The sequence below is a fragment of the Neodothiora populina genome, assembly GCF_041146345.1.
Source record: "Neodothiora populina strain CPC 39397 chromosome Unknown canker_contig_1, whole genome shotgun sequence".
In the NCBI taxonomy this organism is placed as follows: domain Eukaryota; kingdom Fungi; phylum Ascomycota; class Dothideomycetes; order Dothideales; family Dothioraceae; genus Neodothiora; species Neodothiora populina.
The window spans coordinates 670,539-684,146 of NW_027191419.1; the positions used below are offsets into that span (position 1 = coordinate 670,539).

The 13,608-nt window shown below is 51.9% G+C and overlaps 5 protein-coding genes across 6 annotated transcripts; 3 read left to right on the forward strand and 2 right to left on the reverse strand.

Annotated features, from left to right (window-relative positions):
• Nucleotides 1-123: 123 nt before the first annotated feature.
• AAFC00_000192 (uncharacterized protein) lies at nucleotides 124-2,634 on the forward strand (the record flags this gene model as incomplete). The annotated part of the gene is made up of 1 exon (XM_069341216.1): nucleotides 124-2,634. One exon carries the CDS (start codon nucleotides 124-126, stop codon nucleotides 2,632-2,634), a length of 2,511 nt encoding a protein of 836 aa, XP_069196403.1.
• A 448-nt stretch (nucleotides 2,635-3,082) lies between these two features.
• On the reverse strand, nucleotides 3,083-4,734 carry AAFC00_000193 (uncharacterized protein; the record flags this gene model as incomplete). The annotated part of the gene is made up of 3 exons (XM_069341225.1): nucleotides 3,083-4,288; nucleotides 4,345-4,653; nucleotides 4,708-4,734. 3 exons carry the CDS (start codon nucleotides 4,732-4,734, stop codon nucleotides 3,083-3,085), a joined length of 1,542 nt encoding a protein of 513 aa, XP_069196404.1.
• A 558-nt stretch (nucleotides 4,735-5,292) lies between these two features.
• AAFC00_000194 (uncharacterized protein) lies at nucleotides 5,293-6,953 on the reverse strand (the record flags this gene model as incomplete). Its single annotated transcript, XM_069341234.1, has 4 exons — nucleotides 5,293-5,888; nucleotides 5,941-6,100; nucleotides 6,158-6,386; nucleotides 6,445-6,953. The coding sequence occupies 4 exons, from the start codon at nucleotides 6,951-6,953 to the stop codon at nucleotides 5,293-5,295; spliced, it is 1,494 nt and encodes a 497-aa protein (XP_069196405.1).
• Nucleotides 6,954-8,975: 2,022 nt separating this feature from the next.
• AAFC00_000195 (uncharacterized protein) lies at nucleotides 8,976-10,104 on the forward strand (the record flags this gene model as incomplete). 2 transcript variants are annotated; one of them, XM_069341244.1, is made up of 4 exons in its annotated part: nucleotides 8,976-9,119; nucleotides 9,183-9,338; nucleotides 9,395-9,517; nucleotides 9,571-10,104. In XM_069341244.1, the coding sequence occupies 4 exons, from the start codon at nucleotides 8,976-8,978 to the stop codon at nucleotides 10,102-10,104; spliced, it is 957 nt and encodes a 318-aa protein (XP_069196406.1). The 2 variants fall into 2 exon arrangements, with proteins under 2 accessions (XP_069196406.1, XP_069196407.1); XM_069347963.1 differs by having other exon boundaries at nucleotides 9,018-9,119.
• Nucleotides 10,105-11,688: 1,584 nt separating this feature from the next.
• Nucleotides 11,689-13,325, forward strand: AAFC00_000196 (uncharacterized protein; the record flags this gene model as incomplete). Its single annotated transcript, XM_069341253.1, has 7 exons — nucleotides 11,689-11,950; nucleotides 12,066-12,161; nucleotides 12,232-12,356; nucleotides 12,424-12,649; nucleotides 12,706-12,768; nucleotides 12,839-12,944; nucleotides 13,004-13,325. 7 exons carry the CDS (start codon nucleotides 11,689-11,691, stop codon nucleotides 13,323-13,325), a joined length of 1,200 nt encoding a protein of 399 aa, XP_069196408.1.
• Between the last annotated feature and the right edge of the window lie 283 nt (nucleotides 13,326-13,608).

The window sequence follows — 13,608 nt, forward strand, 5'->3', positions numbered from 1 at the left end:
GAAACGCTGTTTCTGGAGAAATTTGTCGGCGGAGAATAATTTATTTGTCGGATTATCTACTCTGCCTTACTATAGCCCCATTCCAGCATAGTCTTCTTCTCGCATCGACGACAAGCACACGCAATGGCCAGAGACGACGACTTCGTCCTGACGTTGTCGGATAACGAAGATTTCCCCGACGAAATAGAAGAGGAAGAGGAGGAAGCTGCACCCGTCGCCGCTCCTTCGTCCAAGAAGAGAAAAAGAGACGGAGAGGGCGCCGCCGTCGACAAGAAAGCGAACAAGGCAAAGAAACAGAAGCAGAAGAAGGGAGCAGCAGTAGCATCAGACGATGACCAAGACGATGATGAGCAAAACACAAAGGCTTCGGCAAAAGACGACGGCGCCATAGACCCGACTTTCGAATTCGCACTCAACGACGGCGTCACTGGAAACCTGCAGGACTTTGACGGATGGACCAAGGACGACAACGTCGACCCCGCCAAGAAGGGCGACAGAAAAGCTGTGGACATTGACGACATCATCGCCAGGAGAAGACAGAGTCGGAAGGACGACGAGGGCGATGCTGCTGCCGCTGCCGCTGCCGCTGCTGCTAGCGACGACGAAGACGCAGACGATTTCTCTGGTTTCGACGGCGTGCAAGACGACGACGACGACGACGACGATGAACTCCTCGCCGAAGACGCTTTCGGCATGGGCGCCGAAGCTGGAGAGGATTCTGCCTCCGAGTCTGGAGATGAGCAAGGATCCGACGCCGAAAACGACAGCGACGCAGACTCGGATGCTTCTGGCGAGGACGAGGGCGGAGAAGACGAGGAAGAGGACGTTGCCGCCCCTGTCGCACATCCAGACGATGTCGCTTCGGACTCAGACAACGACATGGACGAAGAAGAGGATGCCCGCGAGGTCGAGAAGCGCGCCGCTTTCTTTGCCCCTGAGGAAGAGTCTGCTGGCGCCAATGGGGCTTCCTCCAAGCCCGTCGGTTCCTTCCAGGAAATGTCTCTCTCGCGTCCCATCCTCAAGGGTCTTGCCTCCGTCGGTTTCACAGCACCCACTCCTATCCAGCACAAGGCCATCCCCGTCGCATTACTCGGCAAGGATCTTGTTGGTGGTGCAGTCACTGGTTCCGGAAAGACTGGTGCATTCATCATTCCCATCCTCGAACGTCTGCTGTATCGACCTAAGAAGGTCCCCACCACTCGTGTCGCCGTTCTCATGCCTACCCGTGAGTTGGCTCTCCAATGTTACAATGTAGCTACGAAGCTGGCCGCATTCACCGACATCACCTTTGCCCAAGCAATCGGTGGCCTCTCCTCGCGCGAACAGGAAGCTGCTCTCAAGCTGCGCCCGGACATTGTCATTGCCACCCCCGGTAGATTTATCGATTTCATGCGCAACAGCTCTGCTTTTCAAGTCGACACCATTGAGATTCTGGTTCTCGATGAAGCAGACAGAATGCTCGAAGACGGTTTCGCAGACGAGTTGAACGAGATTCTTACCACGATCCCCAAATCCCGCCAGACCATGCTTTTCTCCGCCACCATGACCAACTCGGTCGACTCGCTTGTCCGCGTGGGACTGAACCGTCCAGTGCGTCTCTTGGTAGACGCCAAACGCCAGACCGTCGCCGGTCTCACCCAAGAATTCGTGCGTCTCCGTCCCGGCCGCGAAGACAAACGCGTGGGCTACCTCCTACATCTCTGCAAGCACATCTACACGTCGCGCACCATCATCTTCTTCCGACAAAAGAAAGAAGCCCATCGCGTGCGCATCATCTTCGCTCTGCTGGGTCTCAAAGCCGCCGAGCTGCACGGAAGCATGTCCCAAGAGCAACGTATCTCAGCCATCGAGTCCTTTCGCTCAGGCACCGTCTCCTTCCTGCTCGCCACCGACGTCGCCTCTCGCGGTCTCGATATCAAAAACGTCGACGTCGTTCTAAATTACGAAGCCCCCCAATCCCATGAAATCTACCTTCACAGAGTCGGTCGCACAGCGCGTGCCGGCCGCAGCGGACGCTCGTGCACAATCGCCGCCGAGCCCGACCGAAAAGTCGTCAAGGCGGCCGTCAAGACGTCGCGCGAGCAAGGCGCCATCATCAAATCGCGCATCATCCCGTCCACGGACGCCGACGCCTGGTGCGACAAAGTCGACTCGCTGGCCGACGAGATCGAAGCCGTCATGCGCGAGGAGAAGGAAGAAAAAGTCCTCGCCACGACGGAGATGCAGATGCGCCGCACGGAGAACATCATGACGCACCAGAACGAGATCCTGGCCCGGCCGAAAAAGACGTGGTTCGAGAGCGAAAAGGACCGCAAGGCAGCCAAAGCGGCTGGACGCGCCGAGCTCAACGGCGCCGGCGCCCCTGGCAGCGGCATCATCGGCAAGGACGGCAAGGAAGTCAAGGCCCCCAAGAAGAAACTCAGCAACAAGGAGCGCAAGAAGCTAGAAGACAAGGACGAGAGGCGGGAAGGCGGGGGCTGGAAAAAGGGCAAAGACGAGAGGATGGGGAAGGGCGTGCTCGACAAGGCCAAGCCGTTCGGTATGGGCAAGGGGAAGCCCAAGGCCAAGGGCAAGCCCAGGTCCAAGACTGCGCCTAGGGGCGGCGCGAAGATGAGGAAGGGGACCCATAGCTAGCTATGTCTTGTTCTGATATCTTCACATTTTCTTCACCAATAAAACTCATTTGATATTCTCTTTTTGTCATTTCTCGTTTCCTCTCTTTCGGAGACTAGTAGCTACCGAACCGTCTCTGTCTCTCTCCCCTTCTGACTTTGAATAGAAGAGACAACGGCGTGGACAAAAAGTATATCCACGGGGACTTTGGGACCCAGAATCACTTCGCAAAGAAGAAAAGGTTGTCATATACACCCAGGATACAGTAAGCAATAGAAAATACACATCCGGACAAGAAGAGGCCTTTGCTCATGAACTCCATCATCGCTCGTCGCCTTGCAGCTAGATCGCAAAGAAAGAAACGGCAGTGCTTGTGCTTCTCCCTTACCCAGCTTAAGGTAGTAGTAAACTTCCCGTTTTCCATGTGGCGAAATACGAAAAAAAAAACAAGAAAAGAAAAAGACCATCATCACTCCTTCTCGCCACCACCGCCAACAGCGTTCTTGACTCCATTCCTGACGCCCTGCGCCACGCTCTCGCCGACACCCCTGACGCCGTCCGAGAAGCCCGTCACGCCCTCTCCGACTCTCCCCCCGAATCCACTGACGCCCTCGCCCACACTCCCCATGACGTCCCCGGCGCTGGCTCTGACTCTCGCGAACTCCCTGCCGGCTTGCTCTGTGATACTGTCGATCTCAGCCCTGACGCCCCCGCTAGCATCGGCTACAGAGGCCGAGACGTCTGCTGCGGAAGAAGGGATGCGTTCCGTCACGCTCAGAAGAGCAAAATAGGCGCTGATGATCAGGACGTGGATACGGTCTTTGAGCGCCATTGAGAGGCCGTGGCCCAGGAAGCCTTTTGCTACGTCTGCGGAGAGGCCCGAGTAGAGCCCTGCTAAGCCCTCGGTTTTGTGGATTGTGATCAGGGAGCGGATCACGGCCATGTCGGTCACGTTGCGCTTGATTAGTACCAGGAGGTTTTGCGCAGAGGCTTTGTTCATGCGTGGAGTGTTTTTGCTGCTGGTCGGGTTCTCTTTGGTTGCGTTGCTGGTGTGTTCTGGCTGTTTGGTATTTTCTGCTTCGAGAATTGGGAGTCCGGACGGCTGATGACTGGCGGCCGTTGGTGGAGAAGAGACTTGAGCTCTGGACTTTGCTAGACTAAAGGGATAAGTGATCGTAGATGCAATAGCCTTGCTGATGGCTGCGACCAGAAACAAAGTCTTGGGTCCAATGACCTCTGCTTCTTTTCCGAGTAAGCCCGCTCTCCTCTTACGCGCGAGCAGGATGCGTCGAATGAGGTTCTGCAACAAGAACGTGATCGCTGGGTTGAGCGTCAGGATCAGAGACGCCGAGTATCCTGCCCAGAACCCCGACAATCCCTTTTCCGAGCGGATCTGAAGCGCGATATCCTTGACACTCAGACTTCCCGTTCGATCCATCGGTATCGTTGCCGTTGGATCACGAGCAGAAACCATCGCTGCAGTCTGTTTTCGCGTGACAATCTGCTGCATGGGCGTCGTGACAAACTTGGAAATCGCTCCGGCCACGATACCGACTCCCAGCTCGTTGATCACAGGCAGCGATTTTGTTCCTAGTCTGTTCTGCTGGCGCTGGCGGAGGGCAGAGTAGGCTAGAAAGAACAGAAAGCTGTCGATTATGCTTTTAGTCGTATCTTCCTACACGTCAATGCTCAGCAACAGTGATCTGAGAAATCCATCGCAAACGACCTTACCTTCCATCCGTTCCAAAAGGCACTCAACCCGCCTTCATGCTTATATATCTTCTCTACGGCATCCTGCAAGCTCCTATACTCGGCATCATCCGCATACTGAGCCGCGGACGCCGTTTCTCCAGGTCCTTTCAGTTGCTTCTGCACCTGCAGACGCGTGATGACCAGATCCAGCGGATACAAGACAATATGAGATATGGCGGTCCCAGCCGATCCAGCAAGAGCATGACCCAGCGCAGGCAACCCTATAGCACTCCCCGACTGACCCGCCCGTTCTTGTTCCTGGATCTTGTGATAAAGCTCAAAGGCATCCTCGAAGCCATAGTTAGCAGAGTGAAACAGAGAAACGGCAAGGAAGTTTCCAACAAGCTGAGAGTTATAGACACTAGCCATTTTTTCTTCTTCTTGATTTCTTATACGGCTGCTGGGTCTGTTCAACTACGATCAGCTTGGATTGAGCGAGTAAGAACCACAGCAATGGGCATATCTAACTTAATGTGCTTCTTTCGTAAGGCCAAACACAACCATGCGTTCTGCGGGGTGACAGGTACGTATTGCGGAGAAGCTACGTGAACGGATGGAGGCGATGGCGTTGCTTTGACCAGGGTACTGGGCAAGTACAGAGTCGTCTACGAGTTACTTGCAGTACTTGGAGAGGTATGCACGAAGATATAAGGTTGTCTTTATTATGCCATCATGGTTGTCATTTCGGACCCTTACCCCGGATTGTTCGAGGGCCTCTGGGCCGAGGTCAGCCATGATGTCACATGCATGCAATGCACCACCGCTATGCATGCCCGCTATTCGTTTCTCCACCGATCAAGGCTTGTAGGTATGCAGAATACGATTGTAGATGGGAAAAGAAAGAGAACGAGCGGAGCCTTATTGTGTAGGGAAAGAAGAACAAACGGAATCCCTTTTTTTTTTTTGAAAGAAACAAAATCTATCTATTTAATGCGCAGCAATAAAGAAAGTATTCGTGATCAAGCATACCACCATGACAAGCACTCCGTAGATGGCCAATGCCAGACTGAGTCTCCGTACAAGCGTTCTGCGTGCCTGGGGTCCTGTCCAGCTCTCCTCTCCTTCCTCGTCGGAGACATATTCCTCTTCGTCGTCGTCTCCCTTCAGCAATCGCTGGTGATGGGGCGAGTGTGGAGAAGATATCTTGTAGTAGAACAAGCCCGGTAGAATAAAGCTGATGGCAGTGCTACCCGTGCTGCCAACATATGCAAGAACCATCTCCAAGGAGGAGACGGTCATGGCAACGATGTAGCTCAGAATGATAATTGCGGTGGTAATGGCAGCGAAACGAGTTTCGCCCATCTCACCCCTGGTAGCTTGAGTCGCTGGTGACTGCGAGAGAAGTGAGGCACGTGAAGGAGATCCAGATGCATTGTTCTGATTGGATCTCCTGGACGAAGATGGTCTCCACTTGAGAACAGCGTCGACCGAGGCGCGACACGGGTGGACCTGGAGAGGATAGGAGAACATGACGAGCACAACGATTGCTGCTTTGCCAATGGTTGAAGCAACAGAAGGGATGTCTAATGGACAAATCAGCGACATTTCCTAGACAAAATGGCAAGTACAACTTACACTGAGCGACGATGTTGCCAGCGACGTGATCTCCAAATGAAAGATAGCCAGTAATGGCAACAAGCAAGTAGATAGATCCGGCTGATCCTATGCTGGTCATGACGACCGATGTGGTCTGGAAGTGGGAGTTATCGCTGATCTCATTCAAGATGGAGAACATCTGTCAAGGTTAGTATACAATGAAGATGGCAAGGTAGATGTGTTGGAGCAAACTCACATTCTGATGGCAAGTATAAGCAAAGACGATAACAGGAAAGCTTGCAAGCGTGGGGACTATACCCTTCCACTGGACAAGATGAACTGCGCCTCTTTCGGCGAGAGTATCGCCTTTGGCAAAATGGTAGACAACTAAAACGACAAGGTAACCAATGGAAATGAGTGCAATTACACTTGTATATTTCAAAGAGTCGAGTCTCCGGAGAAAAGACAATGGAATGACGACGAGCCTGAACAAAATCATTAGTACAAGAGGAAAGGCACGCGACACTACTGGCCAATACGAACATGAAAACAGTGACCCAGAAGTGACGGTCGACGAGGTACTCGGCAGGCGGCGAGTCGGTGAACCCTCGCACAACTCCAGGCATGAGGTCTCCAATGATGATGAGGTAGCTGATGCCAACACCAAAGCATTTAATCGCGATGGCGGCATCGAAGAAAACAGCGGCATTCGGGTACGTGATCTGGCTGAGAGCGAAGAAACTGGCAGAGCCGCGGTCGAGATATTTGGCACAACGAGTTTGCAGATAGAGTCCGAATCCAGATGTAAGTCCCGACCAGACTATGACGAGAACACCAAGAGTGACTCCCATATTAGATAAAGCACTGGGCATTGCCAGCACGCCAGCCCCAACGATTGTGTTGACGAGGTTTATGACACTGCTGGCGAAGCTGGCCGTGCCAACATAGCCGCCATCTTTTCCTTTCCTAGGACGCCTGTTCGAGGATGCTGTACTGGTAGGGCGCGAGCCTTGATCACTCGCGGCGGAAGGGATAGCAGAGTATCCTGCCATGTTGCGAGTTATCTATCGGGTGAGCTTACAGGCTCATAATCCGTAAGCCGGTGTTTCCTGATGCGCTGTGACCTTGAGTGCTATGTAACTTTCGAGGAACGAGTCAAGACCAAGGGTGGGCAGCCGAGACTGGGCGACAGTATATGTCGTACGGGGGACAGTCCTTCGAGGATATGGATGTCGTATGTCAAGGCGGGCATATTGAATCCTTGAGTGATTGCGAAATATGGCGCGTGCAGACCCTCGTACCCATCCGGCCCGGAAATAGAGTGTTGGTCCGCCGCTGTGGCGCTGTGCTGTGGGTGCCAAGCTTCCTGTCTGGGCCACGAGTCATTCATGAAGGCAAGTCCAGGGTCACACACTCCCGAGACACTTTATTTGTGCTATGAGAATCTCATCACCTGAATAAAGACCATCCAGCCCGACTGACCATCTTCTTGCCTTCCTGAGAGATGGGAAGATGTGCCTTTAATTTCTACCCCTTTTGGACCAGACAAAACCAGCATGCAGGATAAGACGTCCCGAACATGGCCTACCTCAGAGCAGCGATTGGAGCATCTGAACTTTCTACTGTACTGCACGGTATGGTACATTTACCGTATGTGCGATGACCAAGGTAGAAGAGGAATCTTCTTCAGACCCGTCTGCGTGATGAAACGCTAGAAGACGGCTGATTCAACAGGCAGAGGCCAGGGACTAATACGTCGAGGAGGTTGTGCTCGAGGAGGTTGTGCTCGAGGAGGTTGTGCTCTAGGACCTCTCCCATGCTGTTGTACAGAGGTTGCTTGATGGGGTCTCGACACAGCCCCTACTGGATTCCAGCTCGCACAGCCGTGCAGAGAACGTCCTAGAAGCGGCGCCATTTCCACCACAGTTGTGAGAGCTACTTTCCGCCTGGCACTGAGGACTGGTATGCAATGAAGTACCCTTACACATTCATAATGACATGCGAACGCTTTCGACATGCTATTTGTTAGCCATGCTATTGGTGAAAACAAATGGTAGAGTATAACTGGGCAGGTGGTTAAATACATTGTCGAAAAGTCCAGGTGCCTGTTTCGATCTTCGATCTAGTAGCTGTGTGCTATAGTACACTTTACAAGGACGTGCTAGCTCTTGCACGTATTTGATGAACTTTACAATTGGACAAGTTTTGCTTCTACGTGTAGGTAGTGGGGAAAGGGTTCTGGACCTCGAGTAGAACACCGGATTGTATCAGTCTTTCGGACTCTGAAGATCGATTGTCGTCAAAACATCTTGCATGGACATGTTTAGTCGCCAGTCACAGCTCTACGCTTCCGGATCGTCGTAAGCGCAATAAGTGAAAAATGTTGGGGTTCGACTTTTACTTGGGGAATTTGGCGAAAGCCCGCGTACAATTATAACCCTACAAAGACGCTTGAATGACTTGAAACACCGATGCGCTGTTGGTGCAACATCTCCATCTGCATTCGACATGCCTCTTGTCTTCCTGCCGCTCCGCCTTGTGTGAAGGCTTTATTTCTTACGCATATTGATCGTTTGCGACCATCTTTATAGTCCTCGCTGTGCGAAGAGACCTTCCATTCACTTCAAGTCCCTCGTTTTACAACCGACCGTTGCCAGTCCCTGCTTTTGTTCTTTACCTCTTTCTTTATCCCCCTTAGATTTTCCTCAGGTGAGAAGAGCGCGCGCGTACCTCGAGCCGCTGTACCCTTAAACGCCTCCCCCGTACTCGTACTCGTACCTCTGTCTCTGCTGTACAGCGTTGCAGAAGGACTCTGGTCGTTGTTCTGCCAATTATTTTGCATCCTTTGAACAACCCACTACACTCTGCCTACCGTTCTTGCCTCGGGACACATCAAATCAAATTCGCTCGTTCTCATTGTCGCTCGACCAGTACGCGTGTGATTGTCTACCACTCATCCACGCATCACAATCTCCCGTCGACTACACACACCGGACCAGGCTGCCTCAACGCCTTCACTCATTTAGCACATCATCCTTTGCCATCCACTCCCATCGATCTACGAGTCGTAATTCATGCCGCCATACAGCTCGGTGACCTCTCCTTCTCTTCACAAAATGGAAGCCCACCGCCGTGAGGTTTACGGAAGCCGCAAGCGCTTCAACATGGGAAACATTGCCGGCGACCCCTTTGCGCTTGCGACTGTGTCTATTGCCATTGTACGTGTTGCCTTTTTAGCTTTGTTCTCGTCGCCTGAGATGTGCCACTAACACACTATCAAGATCGCATGGGTCATAGCCTTTGTCAGCTCCATTATCGCACAACTTCATTCCTCTTATCCCAACTACTCATGGTGGGCCGTTGCCTATATGTTTTTCTGCATTCTAGGCGTCTCGATTACGGTGGCTTCCGACTCCATCTTGACTTACCATGTTGCCGTAAGTCTTGCCATATTGGAAGATAGATGGATAAACACCTGGCTCACTCGTCGCAGATTGTTGGATTTCTAGCGGCTGGACTTGTCTTCACAACATCTTCCGTCAATTCTCTGGTATACTCTTCCGACGGCGCTCACGAAGCAGCAGCAGCAGGCTTCATCTTGCTATCTATGGTTGCGGTATGTCCGTCGGGAATAATGTCTCGCAAGTGTTCCATCTGATCAAACGATAGATTGTCTGGATCTTTTATTACGGCTCGCAACCCACCGCCGCTCCGAGACACGCCATCGACTCGTTTGCTCTTCACAAGGACGGGCGCATGACGTCTCGCTCTTCTCGCCAACCCGCACCATCAACCTACAGACCGGAGACATCGATTTCACAACAGCCGCAGATGTACACGTCTGCCCAGCTCAGCGGCTTCGAGACTTCTTCGCCAGTCACTGGATATCCAGGTGGAAACTTGGGTGCCATGGACGCCAGACGCGACAGCGATCGATTCGCAAACAACCAACAGCAAAGCAGCAATCTGGCCTCCCACCACGCTGCCATGGAGAGACCGGAGTCGACCGCAGTGCCTACCGAATACCCGTACAGAGCAAAGGCGATATACAGCTACGAAGCGAATCCAGACGATGCAAATGAGATATCCTTCTCCAAACATGAGATCCTCGAAGTCAGCGACGTCAGCGGAAGGTGGTGGCAAGCAAAGAAGGAGAACGGCGACACGGGTATTGCGCCGAGCAATTATCTCATTTTGCTTTGAGGATTTGTACGGTTGCCTGCGCTCTTCCGGCACAACAAAAGAAAGAGAAGATGATCCTTTGTGTTAAATTATGCTGGACATCACAAGGCGAGAGCAGACTAAGGTACGAACCGAGTCACCTGCAGCCATGCAGGGCTTCGCAGACCTCTGCATACACTTCTCCATTCACGACGTTTATTTGTTTTCTTTTTACATCCGCTGCCTTTGGACTTTTCTAAACAAAAACGGAACCCGCGCTCTGGCTGCCGAGTGCTCCAAGGTAGACGCGGACACGGGCCCAGAAACGGACGTCAACAGTGGACTGCTGGGAGTTGTCTGAGTAAAAAGCTATTCGAAGATGAGGACTATCCGGATACGGTAGTTCATTCTGGGATATGGGCAGGGTGCAGGCAATGATTGGGTCAAATGTTTTTTCTTTAGCGACAGGTTCGTTTTACAATTGTCATGACATCAACAAAGACTTTGACAATGGCAAAGTTCGATTTCAGGTGCTTACACTGAAGGGTGGGGGTTTTTCTGCGGGTGACTGATTGGTTTTCTTGTTTCCCCTTTTCTTTTCGTTTCCGTAGCTGTATAACGTTCATATCCTGATGTTCACTCGAACAGACATCATTATCGGTAACTCGAGGTGCTATATGTTTGCTCATGAATTCTTCTTTCGCCGAAACCACGGGGGATCTGTCCCACGCCAACCTCTCCGGGTCTTTCTAGGTGGATACCAACAACAACCGGGACAACGGTGGATAATTAATTGACAAAAAAATCGACAGAAACCGGCATGTTCGGCGGGATAGGCCAGCCATTGAAAAGGCGCACTTGACGCCGACGACGCATCGATGGGACTAAAAGCCAATGATGTCAGCCTCAGCCATTTCCAACGTGCCAACCCAAATGCCAGATCCCCACCAACACGCTTCCCGCATCATCATCGCCGCCCACACTAAAGATTTGTTGCGCGTGGATTCGTTTACTGCTTACCTTACCTTACCCTACTTTGTACCCTAGAAAAGTGTGAAGTGAGGTACCTACTTTACCCTTGATGTTCTGGCGCGGCAGTACAAAAGTCGTTTCAATAACGCCCCGGTGTCCGGCTTTGCAACTCCCACTAGACACTTGCAGTTGACAGCAGCAGCAGCAGCAGCAGCAGCAGCAGTACTGTACTTTACTTATAGCAGCTTCAGCTTCGGCGACACTGTAGTCAAACAAGTCATAGTAAAGCAGTAGTCAAAACCGCTGACCATGTCGAACTAAATCCTTCCAAACTCTACCCCGCCGAAAGCCTGAGGTATCCGTCACACTCCCCCCTCGTCCAGAGTTGCTTTTGAACTTCTTTCGTGCTATCCGGTCCCGCCCAACCACTTCTTGGATTCTCCGAGGACTGCTTCATTTCGCGACCGAGATCGAATATATAATTCCACCATATCCGGCGCATTCGTATACTGCAAACGAGTCGCGCGTTTACCGCACGCGCGTTTCTCACGCCAATACTGCGGTCACTCGCGTCTAGCCGACATAGTATTGTCATCTACTGCTCGCGCGCAGCAGCTGCAGCGGCGGCAATAACGACGACGACAATAATCGACAATGCATCACGTACTTCCCAAATTGCACCTTACCTCGAGTCACGGTAATCACGACAAAGGTGGTGTCAAGCCCAGACGTAAGGAATCAAAGGATCAGATTCGAGCGCGAGACGAGGAGAAGAACAGACTTGCCGCGTGGGAGGCAGAGAAGACGACGCTGGAGTGGGATCAAATATGCGTTGATCCCAGCAAGAAGCCAGTCGGACATAGCTCCAAGATCTTGCGCAGGGACGATTTTGACCTGCTCAAGACACTAGGCACAGGTGCGTCTGCAATGATATGGCGCATGATGGATGACGGAATGCGTTACCCCACAAGATGCATCAAGCAGAAGAAGAAAACCATGAACCAGACCGAGCTGACTTTGCCGGCGTTCAGGTACATTTGCCCGCGTCTGGTTGACCAAACTAGCGAGCCCGAAGCAAGGGGATGAAGACAAAGTCTTTGCTCTGAAAATATTACGAAAGACCGATGGTACGGTAGAGATCTGTTTGCAAAATATATTACGAGTTATGAGAGCAAGCAGGCTGACGTGCTTGTGCAGTGATCCGGCTGAAGCAGGTCGAACATGTGCGTAACGAGCGCAACGTCCTTGCAGCTGTCGCAGGCCACCCTTTCATCACGACATTGATAGCGAGTTTCCAAGATCAGGATTGCCTGTACATGCTGGTGAGGCCGAACATCTTGACTTCTCCCAGTCTCCCATTACGCCCATGCTGACAGTTCATGGGCAAAGCTGGATTACTGCCCCGGCGGCGAAGTGTTCAGCTATCTTCGACGAGCCCGGCGCTTCAATGAGCCAACCTCGCAGTTTTATGCTGCCGAGATTGTTCTGATACTCGAGTTTCTGCACGAACAGGAGGGTGTTGCTTATCGCGATATGAAGCCTGAGAACATCTTGATCGATGCAGATGGACACCTGAAACTAGTCGACTTTGGTTTTGCAAAGAAGGTCGGAAACAGTAGGCTTCGCCCATCTCCCTTGCTACTAAGCATTTATGACTGATATCTGTTCCAGGAGAAACATACACTCTATGCGGTACACCGGAATATCTCGCGCCTGAGGTCATCAGGAACACTGGTACGTCACAGAAATCAACAGATGCAAGTAACTTGTTGTATCATTATCATCCTGCTGACTTCTTACATAGGTCACGGTGTTGCCGTCGATTGGTGGGCATTTGGAATTCTCATTTACGAATTTCTTGTTGGGCAACCTCCGTTCTGGGATCAAAACCCCATGAAGATATATGAGCAGTAAGCAAGCCCTCGCGGCCCGAACGTTGACTATCGACGTCCACTGACTCGGTCGATAGAATTGTCGAAGGCAAGATTCGATACCCTTCTGCCATGTCTCCCGATGCTCGCGATATTATCGCCGGCCTCTGCACAGTCGACGTTTCAAAAAGACTTGGAAATGTTAGAGGAGGCGCAGGTACAGTCAAGGCACATCCCTGGTTCAAGAACATCAACTGGGATGACCTCTACCACCGCAAGACGCAAGGGCCCATCGTGCCGCATCTGCGTGGCCCTGCAGATGCACGAAACTTCGACGACTACGACCCGGAACCCTTGAAAAAGGACGACTACACAAAGGAAATGCAAGAGAAATACGATTGGCAATTCAAGGACTTTTAATGACGACACTTGTTCAAAGACTTACGATCTCCCATGAGGGCGAGTTGTTTTGCATTAATTTACGACGCCGAGCAACACGACACAGCTTCCCCCCATCCGCGGCAGGATACATAAACGGATCAGCAATTGCGCAGATTGAGAAATATGGCGGCGTACATCTGGTCCAGTGCCACAACATAGAGAACTGGACCAACACGCTGCCGGAGCTGTTTTTTCTGTCGTTGTTTATTGTTTAGCCTTACGATAACTCTTCACAGAATCACATGAAAAAAATGTTGAAAAG